This window comes from Anabrus simplex, chromosome 4, assembly GCF_040414725.1.
Source record: "Anabrus simplex isolate iqAnaSimp1 chromosome 4, ASM4041472v1, whole genome shotgun sequence".
NCBI classification, from domain to species: domain Eukaryota; kingdom Metazoa; phylum Arthropoda; class Insecta; order Orthoptera; family Tettigoniidae; genus Anabrus; species Anabrus simplex.
The window spans coordinates 243,727,395-243,749,156 of record NC_090268.1 but is presented as its reverse complement, the minus strand read 5'-3'; the positions used below and the strand labels follow the sequence as shown (position 1 = coordinate 243,749,156).

At 38.5% G+C, this 21,762-nt stretch overlaps 1 protein-coding gene across 2 annotated transcripts in view; it reads right to left on the bottom strand.

Annotated features, from left to right (window-relative positions):
- TM9SF4 (transmembrane 9 superfamily protein member 4) overlaps positions 1-14,639 on the bottom strand; it is a 221,945-nt gene extending 207,306 nt beyond the window's left edge. For both annotated transcript variants that reach the window (XM_067145470.2, XM_067145471.2), the window contains exon 1: positions 14,505-14,639. In XM_067145470.2, the coding sequence (XP_067001571.1) occupies positions 14,505-14,507 (3 nt within the window). In that variant the 5' untranslated portion in view covers positions 14,508-14,639. The remainder of the gene's footprint in view (positions 1-14,504) is intronic.
- Positions 14,640-21,762: the final 7,123 nt, after the last annotated feature.

The following is a 21,762-nucleotide window of genomic DNA, read 5'->3' as shown; positions in this document are numbered from 1 at the left end:
CGTTCGTCGGATGATTTCTCTTGGCGAGTTCATCTTTGAGTTGTTGTATAGACATATTTTCTAGTATCATTTGCATTTTGATCTACTTCACACTTACACTGTTATTCACTTAAAATTATTCTTCAGTCCTGTCACCACGGTCACCAATGATGTATTAACACAGCAGATATCGAACATCAGGTCAAAACTGAGACAGGTTGAACAAATCGATAGTAGGGTAAGCCAGCTGGAAGGGGACATCTCAAACCTCAAAGAGGAAGTGGAAATCCAAGTTTCCAGCATAAAGTAACAGGTTGAAGGGAAAATTTCTACTGTCAAGGGAAATTCTGAAAGCCAGCCGTATCTCTGCCGTTGAGGGAAATTTTGGGAGCCGTATTTCTGCTGTTGAAGGAAGGATAGAAAACCGGTTTTCGATATCAAGGGAGATGTGCAGAATATAAGAGAAAGCATCCTTCACGCAGAGAAGATAGATTGACTCGAACAGGACTTATCACCATGCCTCTAACCCCCTCAAACCTAACCGGAAATACAGGACACCTAGACGCGAAGGTGATTATAGAGAACCTTCCAGAATTCCACAGGTGACTGGAAGAGAACCCGATTAACTTCATCAAGGGTTCGGTCAGTCTACTAATCTACCGGAGGACATCTTCGTTCAACTCATCACACCGTGGTTAAAAGGGCAAGCTGCTACTTGGTGGAATAACTTGAAGGGCTTAAATTTAAACTGGGCGGACTTCAAGAGGGAATTCTTTGCTAGATTCAATTCCAAAGGGGTCAAAAGCTCAGTGAAAAGGAAGCTACTGACGGAGGCATAAGCCATCGGCATGAGAGCTAGCGCATTCGTCTTCCAGAAGTACCAGCTCTTCAAGCGGCTGCACCCAGAGGGAAGCAAGAACATGATCTTACCAGACATCACAGAGCTGCTCCATGATAAGATTCGACCCCTAGTGAAAGTATCACAACCGAGATCCTTTGATGATCTGCGTAGAATCATCCCTCAGATGGAAGAAGAACACAAGAGCAAAGCTACGGAAGAGACCAGTGACATTAGGAAGTGCTACCAGTATGGAATAATGGGACATCTGAAGAACAAGTGCCCAGCTGTGACATCAAAAAACTAGGTCCGGCTCATTCTGGATTGAGGAGGGATGGGACCGGGAACTGGAATGCGCCTCAAGACGAACAGACAAGCAGCCCTGGAGAAGCAGGAAAGGGATTGGTCAGATTGTGAGCAGAACAGACCAACCTCGCCCAGCTATCATCTTGAGGATAGGCAACGATAATTTTTCAGCCGCACTCAACAGCCAAGCAAGCCACTCATTCGTAAATTGGATGGTTACCAGATTACTACCGCCTAAGAAGTCTGCATGCATGCACCTGCCTAATTGACTTTGCAGTGACTGAGGGTCACCTGGCACGATGGAAATCTCCGGACTCGGAAGGATGTGGAAGTCGATGTAGACCTGGGAGACATCCAGTCAATGCATCTTCAACCGAGTGAAGAAGAGGAGCTGAGACGCGCCTTAAAGGACTTTCCGGAAGTCATCACCAATAAAATAGAACGGACTACCATGGTAACGCACACCATTGAATGCAAAACTTCCTCACCCATCAAGCAACATCTATATCCAATCAATCCGAATAAGCGCAACTTCGTAATTCAGAAGATTCAAGAGATGGAAGGGCAAGGTCTCATCGAACACTCTACATCCTGTTGGGCTTCACCTATCGTCCTATCGAAAAAGAATGGGGAGCATCGACTGTGTGTGGACTTGCACACGTTGAAAGAAAAGACCATGAGAACTTTTTTTTTGCTAGTGGCTTTACATCACACCGACACACATAGGTTTTATGGTGACTATGGGATAGGAAAGGCCCTGGAGTTGGAAGGAAGCGACCGTGGCCTTAATTAAGGTACAGCCCCAGCATCTGCCTGGTGTGGAAATGGAAAACCATCTTCAGGGCTGCCGACAGTGGGATTCGAACCCACTATCTCCCAGATGCAAGCTCACAGCCGCGCGCCCCTAACCGCACGGCCACCTCACCCGGTGACCATGAGTGACGCCTACCCCATGCCTGATGAAAGACTTGATGAAAGAAGAGGGTCTAGGATTTTCAGCACGGTGGGTCTCAACTGCAGATACTGGCAAGTGGAGGTCGAGAAAAGTTCTAGATCACTGACCGCCTTCATGACACCAAGAGGATTGTACCAGTTTACAGTAATGCCTTTTGGATTGAAGAATGCTCCTGCTACCTTCATGCGACTGAGGGATAAGGTATTGTCAGGATATGTTGGAGATTTCTGCCACGTGTATCTCGACGACATTTTAATTCTTCTTCTTTCTCTTTTTCCTTTATGCCCTCACAGGCGTCAGGTCCTTCAGCCACTTGCCATATGAAGTCCGGTCTAGTGCCAATATTCCGTTTCTCGCCAATTCGTCGTCTTCAAATCTAATATTTCTCTGAATTGTTTTGAAATTCAATCCATAGATAATTAACCCTGTGAAGGAGCTAGGACAGTGAGAGCGCTGTTCCCTTAAAGCCTCTGTCCTTGCTTGATTTCCTTTCTGGGTTTACTCCCACAGCCTTTGGGTCAAACCCTATCCACAAGGCAGAGGACTGCCTCAGTTGATCCGCGGGCGCTTATTTGGTATAACCTTATTTGCACCTGCCCTTCATATATACAGGAACTTCCCCTATCAGCCATTGGGACATGCCATGTCGGGGTTAAGGCCCACCATTCCAGTTTGTTCCCTGAAGAGTACTGACTGGCTCCTACTCAATTCAAAACCAGTCCCCAACCGGGACTAGACCAGGCACGGCATTCTAATTCACAGCAAGAACATTCAAGAACACCTTGTACATCTGAAGAAAGTGCTGGAACGACTGAAGATACATTACATAGACTGACTTGTGAACTGGAGATGTTTGCAAAGGAAATTATTACATGTGTCCTCCTAATTCAATACAAAACATAAATCCATCATTAGATGGAGCAATAAAATTCAAACATGTTTTGACTCTTTGAGCCATCTTCAATGAAATAAGGGGGGGGTTAAAGTAGTCTCCATAATAAGAGCTAAAAATGTGCTAAAAACATAATGAAGGAACAAAACAAAAACAAAAGGGACATGACGGAAATAAAAACAATAACAATATACAATATTTACATCACTAGATAGAGCAATAAATAACTCGCTGAGACAAATTCCGTGAAAAAAGGTTAATATAAAACACAATTGAATCCAAAAAGTGTACTAAACCTAAGAAGAAAAGAATAAATGATATCGATGGAAAAGAAACAATAAGTGCTAATAGTGAGGTTGCGGACTTCCTAGTCTAAAATTTTTTCGTTTGATAACAATTCAAAAACATACAAAATCATTGTGTTGAAAATTCAGGCTGACAGTCTGTCTTTGTAGAAACACCATCACCATGAATGGTTAGGAGGGGAGCGAAAAAGCTTGAGAAACCAAGTTTGAGAGGAGAAACAACGTGCCAGGTATGCGATAAGTGATGGAAAAACGTCGATGAATTTAAAATTTTAGAAGAGCAGCATTCTCAATTTCTTCTCAATTTTGCAGTCCCGTTCTCGAAGATTGTTTCCAATGTTGGCTAGGTGTGGTTGCCTTATTTTAAATGGTCGGGAGGGCAGCGACAAAATTGAGAAGCTGTGTTAGAGAAGTAACAGTTCATGATAAACTGTAAGTGACCATAGTGGAAACCATCAATGAAGTTCCAATCTGTAATGGAAAAACGAGGTTGTGTGAGAAACTTGGGCTGATAAGTAAAAAATGTGAAAAGGGTGTGAAGAAATCTTTAAACTTAGGTACTTAAAAGGTGGTTGTCCTCTCAAACCAGCCTGGCCTTCTCAAAGTTAACGGTACCGTTCGTACGATCGAGTCTATTGTTGGCTCAGCTGTGTTTGCATGGAACGAAGGGGGAAAGGGGGTGCAAGGGGGGTGCAGGGCTAGTGGGGAAATGGTTGGGGGGGTGAGGGGAGAGTGGAGGTGAGTTGGAGAGTTCTGACAAATATATGGAATGAATGTATGTTTATGGGTAATAATTATGGTTTTTAGGTATCTTTGTATTTTATTAGTTGGATCGTTTTTAGAATTATGAAGAAGAGGTCCGATATGAAGTCGAACGCAAGCTATCTTCTATCCTTAATCAACAACAAACCATTGAACCAAACAGAATACATAGCTGAAGTCCACAAACTAAAGAAAAAAGTCAAACACAATGACTTAATCATAACAAAAGCCGACAAAGTGAACGCTACCGTAATCATGGACAGAAGTGACTATATCAAAAAAGCACAAATGTTTTTTACAGAGAACAACTTCATAACCTCTAAAAAAAAGATCCAACTAATAAAATACTAAGAGGCCTAAAAACCATAATTAAAAATGTTTTGTTTTTGTTTAATGACCTTGAAAAATACAAAATGATTATTATGAATTGGAAGCTTCCCACAGCAAAAGCGTTACCCAAGATCCATAAACAGACATCCCCATAAGATGTTTATTCCCACAGGGAACCTGAAATATATGTTTCAAATGAGTAAATTTATAATACCAATATAGTTGCTCCATTATTGGACATTATAAATTTTCCAGCTAACTCATTCCTGGCTGCCAGCATTTTGCCCCAAAGTGCTAAGTTGGGCTCATCAGTTGGTAAATAGCTACTCACCAAGACGCATGGCTAGTACATACCGTGAAGGTCGCTCCATAGGCTACTTGGAATCACCGGCAGTGCCAATGCATTATGAGAGACTGTTTCATTTTCAAAAATTGACGCCTGACCGGTAAATGGAAAATGAAACAACCTACGCAGCCTACACAGTGACCTTCACGGTATATACCAGCTATGCGTCTTGGTGGGTAGCTATTTACCAACTGATGAGCCCAACTTAGCACACTGGGACGAAACGCTAGCAACCATGAATGAGTTAGCTGGAAAATTTATAATGTCCAATAACGGACCAACTATATTGGTATTATAAATTTACTCATTCAGAACAAATATTTCAAGTTCCCTATGAGAATTACAATCTTTATCATCTGATGGCCAGGCAGGCATCAATTTTTGAAAATGAGACAAAGTCATTCATAGTGCATTGGCACTGATGGTGGTTCAGTGGCCTCCACAGTATGTACTAGCCATGCGTCTTGGTGGGTGTGCTATTTATCAACTGAAGAGCCCAACCTAGCACACTCGGGCAAAAACGCTGGCAGCCAGGAATGAGTTAGCTGGAAAATTTATAATGTCCAATAATGGACCAAAAATATTGGTATCCCCATAAGATCCATTATCAATTTCATAAATAGTCCAACCTATGAGGTACTCCAATACGGCTATCATAATGAGACTCATAACAAGTAATACTATGAGGTGTCTCTGTTCATTCACAAATTCCTCAAATCACACTATCGTTTTCAAATACATCAGTAAAGATTTCCATAGAATTTTGCAATAAAATTAAAGACTTTTAATTTATACAAACACCACACTTCATTCTTTTGACATTACTAACATGTATGCTAATGTGCCCGTTAACACCACCATACAACTGATCAAGAACAATCTTTCTAAATACAGCAATTTAAGTATAGGCAAAATAGATGAATTTATTCAGATTCTGATATTTACATTGAATAACAATTTCTTCACTTTCAATAATGTCATTTACCAAAAGATAGGTCTTCCCATGGGGTCAGCAGCTTTAGGGATCCTTGCGGATATTTACATCAATCATTTAGAGCATTCTCACATCATTGGTAAGATTAACGGCATTCAACACTGGACACGCTTTGTAGATGACACGTTTGTTATTTTAGACTCCCATGTTACTAACAGCAACACAGTACTTGAATTTTTCAACTCCATTGACCCACATATAAAATTCACCATAGAGACAGAAAACAATAATAAAGCTCTCAATTACCTGGACTTAACCATTATGCGCAACTGCAACAACACTTTATCCTTTAATATATACAGGAAACCCACCCACACCATCAATACCATCCAACAAACATCTGTGCACCCAGACATATATAAGAAAGCAGCTAACAATAGAATGGTACTCAGAGCATTAACTGTCCCTTTATCCTGCAAGAATAACAAAAAAGAAATTAATACTATTCACAGTACTGCAGAACACAACGGTTTCAGTAGAACCTTCATCAGCAGAATCATCAATAGATATAAGAGCAGACCCAAGACTACCCCAGAAAAAGATTCCGCTCCTAAATAAAAGTTTTCCACATTCACTTTCAATAATAGTAGCATTTACCAAATTTCTAATATTTTTAAAACACACAACATCTAAATAGCATTTAGAACCCCCCCACACCAACTCCAAACTCATTTTCAATTCACACACTGTCAACAATAACAATAACAGCATTAATAATAGATGTTTGAACTCCAGAGTTTACAAATTAGAATGCCAATCCTGTAATTCCAGCTATGTAGGTCAAATAGGCCACAATTTTGTCATAAGATACGCCAAACATCGCAACGCTCTAAAATATAATCGTTTTTCAGCTATGAGTGAACATCATAAAGCATCCAGCCACGAATACGCATCAATAGATAAAGATCTTAAGATCTTGCATTATGAGCCTAAAGGCACCTTACTCAACGTTCTCAAGAGCATCCACATCGATTTAAATGTTTATGAACCCCTCTCACAATTTAAATGAAATCAACGAAAGAAAGAATGTTCTGAAACACTCATTCCATATATTTGTCAGAACTTCTATAATAAAAATAAACCCCATCTCCATCTCTCCAACTCACCACCACTCCCCCATCACCCCCCTTCCCCTCTCTTCCTCGCAAACACAGCTGAGCCAACAACAGACTCGATCGTACGAACGGTACTGTTAACTTTGAGAAGGTCAGTTCGAGAGGACAACCACCTTTTAAGTACCGTAAGTTTAAAGATTACTTTATACCCATTTCACATTTTTTACTTATCAGCCCAAGTTTCCCACACAACCTCGTTTTTCCATTACAGATTGGAACTTCATTGACGTTTTCCACTAGGGTCACCTACAGTTTACCATTGACCTGTTACTTCTCTAACATAGCCCTCCCGACTATTTAAAATAAGGCAAACACACCTAGCCAACATTGGAAACAATCTTCAGGAACGGGACCACTAAACTGAGAAGAAATTGAGAATGCTGCTATTCTAAAATTTTAAATTCATCGACGTTTTTCCATCACTTATCGCATACCTGGCACGTTGTTTCTCCTCTCAAACTTGGTTTCTCAAGCTTTTTCGCTCCCCTCCTAGCCATTTGTCGTGATAGTGTTTCTACAAAGACAGACTGTCAGCCTGAATTTTCAACACAATGATTTTGTATGTTTTTGAATTATCAAACTAAAAAAATTTAGACTAGGAGGTCCGCAACCTCACTAATAGCACTTATTGTTTCGTTTCTGTCTGTATCATTTATTTTATTTTATTCTTACGTTTAATACACTTTTTGGATTCAATTCTGTTTTATATTAATCTTTTTTTCACTGAATTTGTCTCGGCGAGTTATTTATTGCTCCATCTAGTGATGTAAATATTGTACATTGTTATTGTTTTTATTTCTGTCATGTACCTCTTGTTTTTCTTTTGTTCCTTCATTATGCTTTAGCACACTTTTAGCTCGTATTATGGAGATTACTTTAACCCCCCCCCCCCCCCATATCACTGAAGATGGCTCAAACGAGCCGAAACATGTTTGAATTTTATTGCTCCATCTAATGATGTTTTGTATTGAATTAGGAGGATACATTTAATTTTCCCTTTGTAAAGTGAAAACCGTCAATATGCAATGACTAATATCTTATAACAGGAGAAGTGCCAATTCGCCCAGTCCCACGTAGAATATCTTGGCCTTGTCCTAACAATGAAGGCTTAGAAAGGCAACCGAAGAAGAATCAAGCTATCAAAGAAGCTGAGCGCCCGCGGACCAAGCGACAAGAACGTCAGTTAAGAGATAAAAATTTCATAGTGTTCCGTATTGAAGAGAGTTCACTATGAAATTGAAAGAAAATATATGATGGTTCACCTTTCAATACTAGTAAAATAAGAAATGTAAGTTTTACATTCCTACTTAATCATAATTGGTACCGGTTTCGACCAGTATTCTTGGTCATCATCAGCCGATCACAAATAAGTATAAAAGAAAATACACAGGTAAATAAAATGTGAAGTTTAAATAATTCCATCAGATGCTGTTGTGAAGCACTATAACACCTTAGGGAGCACTGTGTGTTGAAATTTCAATGTTATGAAGAAGTCTAGAATCAAATACGTATTTTTCAGTTACAGTACATGAGACACTGTATAATTTTAGGGATCAGTACTGCGTGACGTTAGTTCCGAAAATCATGAAGAAGTCATAGATCAAATACGTAAATGTAGTACGGAGCAAGTTCTTGAAGAGTATGAAGACATACGTGTCAATCGGCACTGTGCTTCCAAAAGTTTGTGGAAATCCGATGAAAAAATTAAAAAAGTTAAAGCCTTCAAATGCTGATATGAGTGAAACAGTAAAATATAGTTGTATATTATTTGTCGAAAGAAATATATCCAAGTTAAAGAAATTCACATGTTAGATTCATTGAAACATATGACATAGGAAAGAACAATTGTGAAGAGAAAAAAATACTAAAAAGCGCAATATTGGAACAGTTGAGGAGCGTAATAATATCGCATGTTATATCATGAAGGTAAGTGTTGAGGTCGATCTTAGAATAACGTAATGTATAAATTTGAAAGTTAGAGTGGTCTAAATCATTAGAGATGTTAGAAAATATAATTCAGTTAGGAGAGGGGAAAAAAGAAGGAAGATAAAAAGGAAAGAAAAAGTTGAATTACAAAAATAATGATTAATTAAAGAAAAAATAGGGAAATAAATGAGGTGTAGTAGTTTAAGGTGGATCAGGTGGATGGGTCATAGGAAGTGGAAAATGTCGGTAGGAACTATATAAGGCCTGGAATGTTGAATTTGGGTTTGTAAATTTAGTATTTTGAAAAAGTGGATAAGGAAGTCGAATAAAATATTAGGTTTTTCAGAAATGTCATTTAAATTGAAATTGAGGTTGAAGTATTGGTCAAGATGAATTAAACAATTTTCAGTGATGTTTAGAAGAGGGCTTTTGTTAATAACATTAAGTAATTTTATGTCTTTCAATACTGGTGAAATTATGATTAGAGTCTTGTATGTGTAGTGCTATTGCAGAGAATCTGTTGTATTTTATGGCGTTGACGTATTAAGAGTATCTGATATTAAAGTTACGTCCTATCTGTCCGATGTACGAAGAGCTACAGTTATTGCATTGGAATCTGTATACTTCAGATTTAGAAAGAACATTAGATTTATTAATTGAGCTAGAGTTGTGTAATAAATCAAGATTTCTGTTAATGGTTCTAAAAGATATTTTCGTGTTGTGTTTTTTAAGAATGTTGGTGATTTTATAAGCGTTTTGAGAGAAAGTAATGGTGGAAAAGTCCGGCCCCTTGTTGTAGGGGGCAATGCATCCGCCTGTCACCCGGCGGCCCCGGGTTTGATTCCCGGGCCGGGTTATGGTTATTTAATTGTAAATGATGAATATCCCTGGCCTGGGGACTGGGTATTTGTGTTGTCCTTAATGCTCCTTTCCTCACATTCAACACTCTACACTTCTGCAATTCCAATTACACGCAGATTCATATCATGTGCTGCAAATAGTGGCAAAAGATCCACAGGGGTCGACACCACGAAAAAAACTTTCTTTTTTTTAAAGGTGGAAAATGCAGTGGGTTTCGTTTTATCTTTTGTTATGTGGATTTGGGGAGGTGTTTCAATTTATTAATAATACGGTTTATGAAAGAGTTGTTAAACCATTTAATTATGCAATAGTACAGATGGTGTTTAATTCATTATTTAAATCTTTTATACACATTGCAGTGTTAAGTGCACGAAAAATTAGGCTGTTATAGGAAGCTTGTTTATGTGCTTGTGTAGAATCTTGCTGGACAGAGGTTGCTGTATGGGTTGGTTTTCTGAAAATGTTGCAAGTTAAAGAAGAAGAATGTCTGGTAATAGTTAAGTCAAGAAAATTAAGGTTTTTTTTATGTTCAGATTCAAGGGTAAATTTGATGTTAGGGTCAATGTTGTTAAGAAGTAGTGTGGAATCAGCATTGGATGATTCTCCATTTAAAATAACTAAAGTGTCATCAACATATCTAGCCCAAAATAAGATGTTTGAGAAATTATTATTATTAATTTTTGTATTTTTCAAGAAATCAAGATATATTTCAGCTCGGATGCCTGAGACTGTTGAGCCTATGGTGACCATCTTGTTGGTAAATGGTGTTATCGAAGGTGAAAAAATTATTGTTGATTACTAATTTTAATATGGACATGAAGTCCTTAATTTCTAATTTACTCAGATGACTGAATTTATGTAAGTTGTTATCAGTTACGTGTAATAATTTGGAATACTAGGGTACATGTTTACAATATCGAAAGAATGGAGAGAGAGATTTGGTTGGATGTCAAGTTTTTTTAATTTTTCGATAAATTTGGAAGTGTTTTTGATAGATTTATTAAATAAATTTGATAATTTTTTTATAAAAATTTTATGCATGAATTTAGAAATGTTGTATAAGGGGCTAGGTCTGTAATTGATGATAAAGCAGATCTGAATATTGGTTTTATGAATTTTGGGAAGGGCTTTGGCAGTGGCTAGGCCTGTGTCTGTGCTTAATAATTTGGTTTTTTCTTGATCTGTGAAGAATAAAGAGGTGTTTTTTAAGGTTTCTTTAAGCAGACATTGGATTTTATTGGTCGGGTCTTTTTTAATTATAGAAGAGGAAGGATTGTTGAAGAAATCTTTAGTTTTAGATATGTAGTCGGAGTATCCATTAAGACAGTTGTGTTGCCTTTATCGGCTTTGGTAATGATGAAGTTATTGCATTAATTTTCTTTTTAAGATTTAAAATACTTTTATTATCATTAATTAAATGTTTATCATTAAGATTGGGGGAGAGCTATTGTTATTATTGAAGAAATTTTTTTCGAGTTTTCTTTTTATATCATGTCTGATTTCATCCTGTTGTTCAATCGGCATTTTATTAATGACTATTTCAGATTCAATTACCAAATTTGTGGCAATGTTGAGAGGTTTGAGGTTGGGCTAGTTGTGTTTGAGGCCTTTAGAAAGAATTTTATTTTCTTCGTCGTTTAAAGTTATTTTAGATAAATTGACTATAGGGGGATGGAATTGTTCTGTGTTTACTGAAGATATTTCATTGTTTTTGATTTGATTTTTAAGTGGAAGAGAATTTTTCATCAGGTTGTTAAGCTTATTATCAAGGGTTTGTTATTTTATTGATAATTCAAAAAATTAGTTAAGAGCCCCTGGGGCCCCTTTTAGTCACCTCTTACGGCAAGCAGAGACTACCGTAGGTGTTAGTCTACTGCTTCCACATGACAGACCTACTCGTTTGTGGCACAGGCTGAATGAACGCCGGGGCAAACCCCTTACAAGTTACAAAATTTCCAGATTTCTCAACTTCCTGATGGGGAATCAAAAACGACTACTGACACATGGTACAATAGCCTTGCCCGACAAGGCAACTGCTACCCGGAGTGCAGATAATCAGGTGCTACATGGTTATATTGATGACATCCTCAGCCACATTGTACTGCTTTGGTATGGAATCAAAATCCCTTGACTAGCCATAAATCGAACACAGGGCCCCCGGCTAAGAGGTATGCTACACGCACACCACCCACCCAGACTTCATTAAAAAAAAAAAAAAAAAAAAAAAATAGGGATTTACAACATTAATAAATGGGTTTTAGGAATGCAGAGGTGCTTCAACCATTTTCAAATGTTTATGTTATTAGTGGTCCTATCTTAATTAAAACTTGTATGCAAAGTCGGGAATTAAGTCGCTACAATCTAGGCTATAAATAATTTTATTCACGCTGAGTGAAATGGCAGTTTAGGGGAAAGCCAAAAATGTAATTCTTAAATATTTACGTTATTAGTGGTCATTTCAATGAAAATTGGTATGCTTAGTTGGAGAATGAGCCACTATAATATAGGCTACAAATCTATTTTACCACGCTGAGCAAAATGGTAGTTTAGGGGAAGGCCTAAAATTTAATTCTCAAATATTTATATTATTAGTGGTCGTATTGATAAATACTACATAACCACAAAGTTATATAGAATTAAATTTCTGACCATTTATGTTTTATATACTTTTACCGTACCAGCTAAAACACAGATATTCATGAATTTGTAATTTTGTTGCCAAGTCCATATCAACGCCAAGCCATGAGAAAATGTGTTATTTAATGAAAATCGGTATATAGAGTCGGGGAATAAGAAACAACAGTCTAAGCTATAAACAAATTTATTCACCCTGGACGAAACTGTAGTTTATTGGAAGGTGCCTAAAATGTAATCTTTAAATACCTATGTTATTGGGCCTATCGAAAAGGATTACATGACAAAATTTATAGAGGATACAATTTCCGATCATTTATATTGTATTCAGTTTTACCGTACCGACTATGGTAAGAGTGGTATTTTAGAGTCGAAAGAAAACTAAATGTGAAAGCCTACAATATCAAAAGCGCATAACATTGATCAATAAAAACATTACATTGACCTCTGTTTGTTGTGATGTTCTTTGTCTCTTATGCTGCCTCTCAACTCCGATAGATGGGATTACTGCTGTGTACCGAGTATAACACTCTGACTGAGTATCGGTGGGAAATAGCTGGGGAGTAAAACTTTCTTCTTTAGCATGCCATTCCTCTGGTTCATACATTTTCTGATACAGCTGATACATAACACACACTAGTGCATCATAGTATTCCAGCTATTCGATCCCTACTCTGACGCGCTGTTTTGAATGAGCAGTGTGCATATTTAAGGCAGGCTCGCTTAGTAGTAGTAGTAGTAGTAGTAGTAGTAGTAGTAGCAGCAGCAGCATGGCCTGGTCTAGAATAACAATTAGGCCTATTCCAAATTATAGCACCACAATTCACTAAACAACACAAAATTCAACCCTGAAAAGACCCGTTTCTTAAGAAAAACTTCTCCCTGTTCACTTTTATTAAATTCTACATTCATTTTATTCCAAATTAGCAAATTCTCTGGCTTGGAGGAAAAATTTGCCTCCAAGTCAGATAGATTTTTCCGCCACCAGTGTAGTGAAGTAAGATTTTCCGACTCATCGGGTACTCCTAGGAAACAGATTAGTAAAAAGGCATAGTTTTTGACCTGGGAGTCTCCACTATTCGACCCCCTCCCGCTGAAAAGGACGAAGAGTGTTCACGGATCACGGCCATTTTCGGCTTTGATCATTCCAGCTCTGGAACTTTGGACTGTTAGATCGGCAGCGTGGTCCTGTTTGTTAGAAGTGCGAAAATATGTGGTTTTTCAATTGATCAAGTATTTCGTATGAGAGCATTGCATTTAATCGCACCATTCCTACTTTTTTCATTGTAATGACGTATGTTCTTTTCAGTTGGGAAAACCACTAAGACAGTCTTTCTGAGGATGTAAAAATGCAAGTGGAGATTAAGTGTTTACCATTATAATGAAAACTCCCCAAACTGATTGTGACTGATGGTAGGCAACAGGCCTACCATTACAATGAAAATAGCCTTAACTCAGTCTTCATATGAGAAAAGACGTTTAGTGACTTCCCCGCCGTGTTTCTAGGGTAACGTTAAGAGCCATGCAATTTAATACAATCTTGCTCACAACGTGTACAAGAGAATTCCGTAGTGAAGCACAGGTACATCAGCTAGTTAGGTTATAAAAGTAAATGTACTTCTTGGGGTGGGTTCCTAGACATCGCAATGAACACATCCCTCCTCTGAGACGCTCTCCAAGTAAGATTTCATTAATTTCCACTTAGTTATGACATTAGAAATATGTTGTCCAATGGGGTGGAGTAATACCCTTCAACCAGTCTAAACATCTGTAATGTTGAACAACACAATCACCATAATATTGCATTAAAAATGTAGCCTACCTACAATTAAGATGGTTACTAGAGAATGGTAGTTCAGCCAACTTGTCCCATTTGACTAAATTTTACTTCACAACTGCACTACTTCATAATTCACGAAATATAAAGTAACATTCTAAACAGAGCATTAGTATAATCATGATATTTAGAACAAACTTCATGACGACAAAAAAAAAACTAAATAACTATTGAACAAAGGTTACTGAATGTATCTATAACTTAAGAGACACAATAAAGTTGTTACAGGCAACCAGTAGAATATATTAGAATATGTCCTCGAGAAAGAATGAAATTTAACCGTTGCTATCAATCTCTGCTGAGGAATGTCTTATTAATACACTATACCAACAAACGTAACGTAACCTAAAGGGTTATAATATTACTCAGTTCCGACATGAGTTATAATAAACAATAACTTATAAATTCCAAACGCATAGCGTACCATTATCGCAACTGTTCTTCACGTATTTCTTTCAACACCGTGATAACCAAAACATCAACAGGCCACAGTCCACACACCACCTCACTCAAATCCAAGCATTCATTTCCAAAACACAACTCAGAAGCAATACACGGCAAACACGGCACTTGCAAACAGTGTCAAATTCTTCTTCTTATACTCATTCTTCTTCTTCTGCTCCTTGGGCTCCTTGTCACCGAGCACCAACGACCTAGAATAACATAGAGGGGCTGTATCAAGGTCTGTCTAGGGAGGTCTGGTCACGCTACCACAATGCTTTGCGGTGGCGGCCATATTGGGTCTCAAATATCGTTGTTATGTGGGCGTGCCCGATGTAATGATGTGAGTTGTTACTTGTATTTTGAAGGAAAACGGGCTACTGCGCCGCACCACATTGTCAAAATAAGACAACTGACGGAATTAGTGTGTTTCGCTTCCCGAGAGATAAGCAAAGGAGAGCTCAGTGGATACAAAACTGTAGGCGTGACAAATGGCAACCTACAGATAATTGCTTTTTGTACGAGGTTAGTGAAGTTATACATTCGTATTATTCCTGAATAATAGTATGTTTATATGAACGTTTTATATTTATAGGTCTTATTATGTATTTATTCTAGCATCATTTTGAAGAATCGCAATTTGAACTAAAGAGGGCAGATGGACGGAAACTACCGTACTCAAGTGGAATTCTATCCCAATAATTTCCAACGTCCTTAATCCACCTAAGTCTTTGACATATAATAGGAAACCTCCCAAAGGAAGAGAATTGTCTTTCATAACAAGCAAGAAAAGTAACAGGAAAAGTGTAATAGTAGTATTGATGTTTATGAAAATTTCCTTTTCATATGTCCGGCTCCATAGCTAAATGGTTAGTGTGCTGGGCTTTGGTCACAGGGGTCCCAGGTTCGATTCTCGGCAGGTACAGGAATTTTTACCATAATTGGTCAATTTCGCTGGCACGGGGGCTGGGTGTATGTGTCGTCATCTTCATTTCATCCTCATCACGACGCGCAGGTCGCCTACGGGAGTCAGATCAAAAGACCTGCACCTTGGCACTAAAAGTCAAACGCCATTTCATTCCATTCCTTTTCATGTAAACTACAGACAGTATCATTCTAACCTTACATGCAACGTAGAAATGTTTCACAGATATTTGAAATGCTTGTTCCTGTTCATTTACCAATTATAATCACAACAAACAATAGGCCTATCACTTCAAACCAACAATTTATGTCCAGCTAGCCATCATTACAACAATTTTATTAATAATAGCAGTCTTATACTGTACTGTAGTTATTATTTACAGCAAAATGCCATTCATCTTAAATGCTCTATAGGGTACATTATATGGCTGGACAAATACTTAAAGACCACAACACTCGCTTCACTCGCACTAACCAACTACCGTAATTTAATATACCGTAGCCTAACATAATATCCTAATGTAATCCCTAAAATAGCCTAACTTAGATTAACTCAATTTAATAATGACTGAATTTCTATTTCTTATGGAATCGTGTCTACCAATGGCTTTATTTTCTTAACCATTATTATTATTATTATTATTATTATTATTATTATTATTATTATTATTATTATTATTATTATTATTATTATTATTATTATTATTATTATTATTTGCATGATAATTAGGACTCAGCTAAGAGCCCCGTGGTCGCCAACCCACGCTCCCTGGTTAGGAGCGTCTGACGCCCCTTTCAGTCGCCTCTGATGACAGACAGGGAAGACCGTGGGTGTTGTTCTATTGCCCCCACCCACGGGGAGAAATCTATTTTGGGTTGTGACTACAAGGCCCTTAGCTGAGTCTTGACATTGCTTTCACTACTCTAGCCCATCCGACCTCCCCTGGTCAACACTTGTTCTTTTCCGACCGCGACGGCATTAGCGCATTCGAGGCCTAGGAAGTTTTTCATTTCCACGCACTTTGCCGCCTTCATCTTTCTTTTGCCGATACCTTCATTTTTCGAAGTGTTGGTCCCCTTCCATTTGTTTTCTTCTGATTAGTGTTTAGAGAGGATGGTTGTCCAGTTGTACTTCCTCCTAAAATAATAATCACCACCACCACCACTTTGTACTATATAGCTGCATGGGTTATCAATAAACTAGTTAAGAGTAGCTAAGAACATCATACTTGTTGCATATGTGCAGAATATTTTTGCCTTAGAACCCAAAGAAATACCACATGAATGGATATCAACAGTTACCATACATAATTTAATGCACTCAACTCAAGATGCATTCAGTGTTTGTCAACATACTGGAGTAACCTTTTAGAAACGCAGTATCGGAAATTAATTTCTTAATAACGAAAACGCTAAAGGTAATTTATTACAACCGTCGTTTAGTACTTTAAATACAGTACTTCAAGTTCAGTATTTCATGTACCGGTAATCATAATATGACATAGGTAATGTACAGATTTCTATGTGTCTGTCAATAAGATTTCGTATTTGACAGATTACATTAATAAGAAACACAGTAAGACCAAGTTGTAAGGAAGTAAAAGAGAAGAACATGGGCTTTTCTGTTGATTCTTGTTTCTCAAAAAAGAAAAAAAAAAGACTTTCAGGCTCTGTTAATTATCTTCCTATTCAAATAGCTGTGAATGTATTCATATCATTTAAGTGTTATACACTTATATATATATGACTAGTAGATGCCCAATTAAATTATTTATGAAAAATAGTTGGTATTTTGTTTTTATTTCAATGTACGGTACCGAAATCCTGTAAATTCGAATACACTTGCCTTTGGTTACGCTCGCTTAAAGACCCAATATGGCGGCTCCATAAGTAGCATTCGTGACTTGACCTCCCTAGACAGACCTTGGGCTGTATACCTGACATCAGCGCTCCCTGCTTGAAGCAAGTTGATAAGGGGCAGCCATGTTAACGGTTGTCAAAACAAAGCGAATTGGCGCGAGAGCATATGTTGAGGTGACAGGGAGATCGTGCATGCCAATTTAATTCCATAAGTTTTAAGAAATGAAAACATAGATTCTCGTTTTCAAGTATGCCAGCAGTAAGCTCAGCGTATGGTTGTACTAATCGGAGTAATTAAACCAAGGATATATCGTACTTTAAGTAAGTATTACTGAATTATAGCCGAGATTACTTTTTGTAATTTCTGTTTGTAATTAAATCTATTTTATTGTTTACTTAGCGAAAGTACGGATAGCCACGGTAATTGTTTGTCGAATTTTGTTTCAGATTTCGTTTAAAGAACAAGGAATTAACCGAACAATGCGTTGTGAGGGCGAAAAGAGATAAATGGTATCCCACTCAATTCAGTTGCTTATGCTCGGTACATTTCCAGCCCTATTTAATTTTCATTCACATTTAGAAATAAAGGAAATGGAGCGCCCACCACCAAGAAACGTAACCACAAAAAATCACTTATTTCATTCAAACGTACACCAGGTATGGTAAATAAAGTATTTTACTGCTATTTTTGAAATGTATACAGCCTTTATTGTAGATGTATGTTGCCTTGGTTTTTAAAACTATGCCACACTTCATAATGGACAACTTTCAAGCTTACCTTTCAGCTAGTAACCCCACTATGATATGGTAATGGGAGAAATATGATTTCCCCCCTATATTATAATAAATAATTACACTAAACGATTATTGTGGTAAAGTATTCGTGGGCCGCCTCTGTGGTGCACTGGTTAGCGTGAGCAGCTGCCACCCCTGGAAGCCCGGGTTCGATTCCCAGCTCCGCCACGAAATTTGAAAATGGGCACGAGGGCTGTACCGGGATTCTATCAGCCTGGGGAGGTCAACTGAGTAGAAGTGGGTTCGACTCCCACCTCAGCCATCCTCGAAGTGATTTTCCGTGGTTTCCCACTTCTCCTCCAGGCAAATGCCGGGATGGTACCTAACTTAAGGCCACGGCCGCTTCCTTCTCCCCCCACAAGGCCCCTGTTCAGCATAGCAGGTGCAGCCCTCCCTCACAGTTGTATCCCCCGACCCAATGTCTCACGCTCCAGAACACTGTCCTTGAGGTGGTAGAGGAGGGATCCGTCGCCGAGTCCGTGGGAAAAACCAACCCGGGATGGTAAAGAGATTAAGAAAGGAACACAGTACTCATGAGGATGCAATGAATTTTAAAATATGAACAGAATGAGGTTGTAACCTATTGTAGGTCCCTATGATATTAAGGTTTCCTGTCATAAATATTTATGTCCATCGTTTTTATTCTAATTTACGCTTAACCGCAACAGCCAAGCAGGGTAACGCTTTTGTTCCGATTTCGAGGCCTATTCGTATGTCACTGTGCGATGATTTCGAACTACCCTACAATCAACTGATCGTGATGTTGGCCTCGTGCCGCAATATGATGAAGTGGCGGTATTCGCTTTCATGCTTCAAGCTTTCGGCAACGGTCTTTAATTCTCCCCCAGCGATTCTAAAATGCGCATTTTCTACACTTTTCGTCATTTAAAGGCCGTGTCCCCTTGCTTGTGTGACCACAGGAAACATGGCGGACATTCGTTCTATTAGGTTCACCCAGGCAGCGCTTCCGCCTCTCTATGTTATTCTAGCTCGTTGCCGAGCACAGAATAACATAGAGATGGCAATGTGTCCTCTGAGTTGAAGTCAGTGGACACAAGCGGCCGCCATGTTGTTTGTACCAAAACATTGGAGACCAGTTAGTGTAAGTAAGTGAATAGTGCGCTACGTGTGAAGTAAATAAAGGAAGTTGTGTTATAATTTTAAAATGCCGACTTGTGTAGCGTATGGATGTGCGAACAGAGCTTCAAAGAAAATACCAGGGATAACTTTTCACAGGTAAGCAATATGTTTTTGCGAATATTCAGTGCCGAATTGTTTTCCACTTGCACATGCATTTACAGTTTTCCTAAAGATAATGAACGACGGAAGAAATGGATAAGAGTTACACGAAGGGAAAATTGGTCGCCCGCACCTTTCAGCACCATATGTTCAGCTCACTTTACTGAACGTGATTTTGATCGTACTTCATTGTGTGTCGTAAGGCTGAGGGAATGGGCTGTGCTGAAAGGCATAAGTCTATAATGATAATGTATGTAGTGTGTGTATGTATACATTACAAAATAATCCTTGAGATGAATTAATTAATTTCATCAAGTGTACTAATGTAAAATATTTCTCTATTTTTTTATATGATTTACTTGGCTCAACACTTCTATAATAATTAGGCCTATTTACCTCATACTTACTGGTCTTCCAGGATATCTTTATTATTGACCGTGTATTATATTATTTATAAGCCTAAAGACTGTGTATATTTTTATTGTATATGAAATGTTGAGTGGATTTGTACTGGATATGGTATCTATATAAATATTAATGGTCCATAACCTGTCATATTCTTGCTCTAAAATAGGTGTTTATGAAAATGTTCCATTATTCTGAGCTGCACCTTGCAAATCGGCAATTCGTTTGAGCTAAATATAATCTGATATAATAACAGGCTATTTGAGCTCGTATTTCCGACTTTTAAACTACCGGTACTGCGATTAAAACAGTGTTCTGGGCTTTCCCGTGCTTATCATTACGACTAAGGTACTTTTCTACTGCGTTAGATACGTTAACCAATGAAATAATGTTACAGAAATCTTTTAAAATGACAGACTCGGATAGGAATTAACTAGCACGGCTGGTAATGCCAACATGGCGATGCGCGCAAAACTCGGCTTCAGCGAGCCAATGCATTGCGGTACGCATTGCCATCTCTATGTTATTCTGTACTCGTTGCTCCTTGTCTTGTCTTGTTAATTTGATGGGCTTCCCTTAATAGCGGTCCGAAGCGGTGTACCCAGTCACAGATCTGATAATAAAACACAGAGTATGGAGGAAGCGAAAACGCAAGGGCTAAAAGCTAAAAAGAAGGGTAAGAATTCAACTACTAATCTACACACACAGCAGTAACACAAGGACACAAGGTACAAAACTTCACGCCAGAACGAACGCTTCTTGGCGACTTTCTACACACACACACACACACACACACACATTACCTGGTCAACACATAAGGAAGTGACAAAGGGACATAAATTACAGGAAAATGTTGGTGTCAGAAAGGAAATGCGACAAAGCAACGACCTTAGTGGGCATGGGATTGAGTATCCAACATGACAATTGGGTGGGTAACGTGAATTGTTTCCGAAAAAACAGCTGTAACCATTTTCGCCTACTAACTTCGAGCAACGGACATTGGAACAAAATATGATTAATTGTACCAACCGAAGTACAACATTTACAGAGGTTAGAATCAACCAACTTCATACGAAATAATTGCTCAGGCGTGCACATATGATTTAGACGCAAACGGATAATATTAGTAATGTGACGTCTAGTATAAGAATGTTTAGTAAACCACACGAAATAATTGCTCAGGCGTGCACATATGATTTAGACGCAAACGGATAATATTAGTAATGTGACGTCTAGTATAAGAATGTTTAGTAAACCACGGAGATCGTGGGACGTTCGGAAGGATCGTAAACAAACTCCGTCCTGTACGACACAAGGCTCCACTCATCCTGCCATAACTGTCTTATCTTCTCTCGAAAACCGCTCCAATAATCAGTGAAGGGTTGCGCCAAATGGTACGCGACACCCTGACCTTGAGCTGCCGCTTGAGCTAAAGCATCCGCCTGTTCATTACCTGCAATATTTGAGTGGTCCGGAACCCAAAGTAAGGTAGGTAATCCTTTTACCTAGTTGGTGTAGATCGAAACAGATTTTTCGAAGATTTTGAATATACCAATTGGACCGGAAGCTGGGATTATTTAAGGCTTGGAGCACACTCAGGGAATCTGATGCAAGGTAGGTACTATCAAGATGCGAATACTTGAAGTATAGTAAGGCTTGACAGATGGCAAAAGGCTCCGCTCCGCCGTAAAAATAGTTGTCTCTGATGGAAGTGAAAATAGTTTGGAAATGAGTAACTCGGGTGAGAAAGAGGCCGCCCCCACACCTGAAGGGGTTTGAGTTTTGGACCCGTCAGTAAAGAATATTGGTGAAAGAGAATGAACATCCTTGCACAAAGCTAGACGAACATATTTCCTAGCACCGTGTGTCCAGGCCAGGTCATTGGGTGGAGAACCACATAAGGCTGGTAAAATCAGAGCAGGGACATAATAATTTGCTTGATAGGGAAGAATGTACTTAGTTGTTGACGGGGTACGAATAATAGGAGTGCTAAGGGAATTAAAGTAATAATAATATGC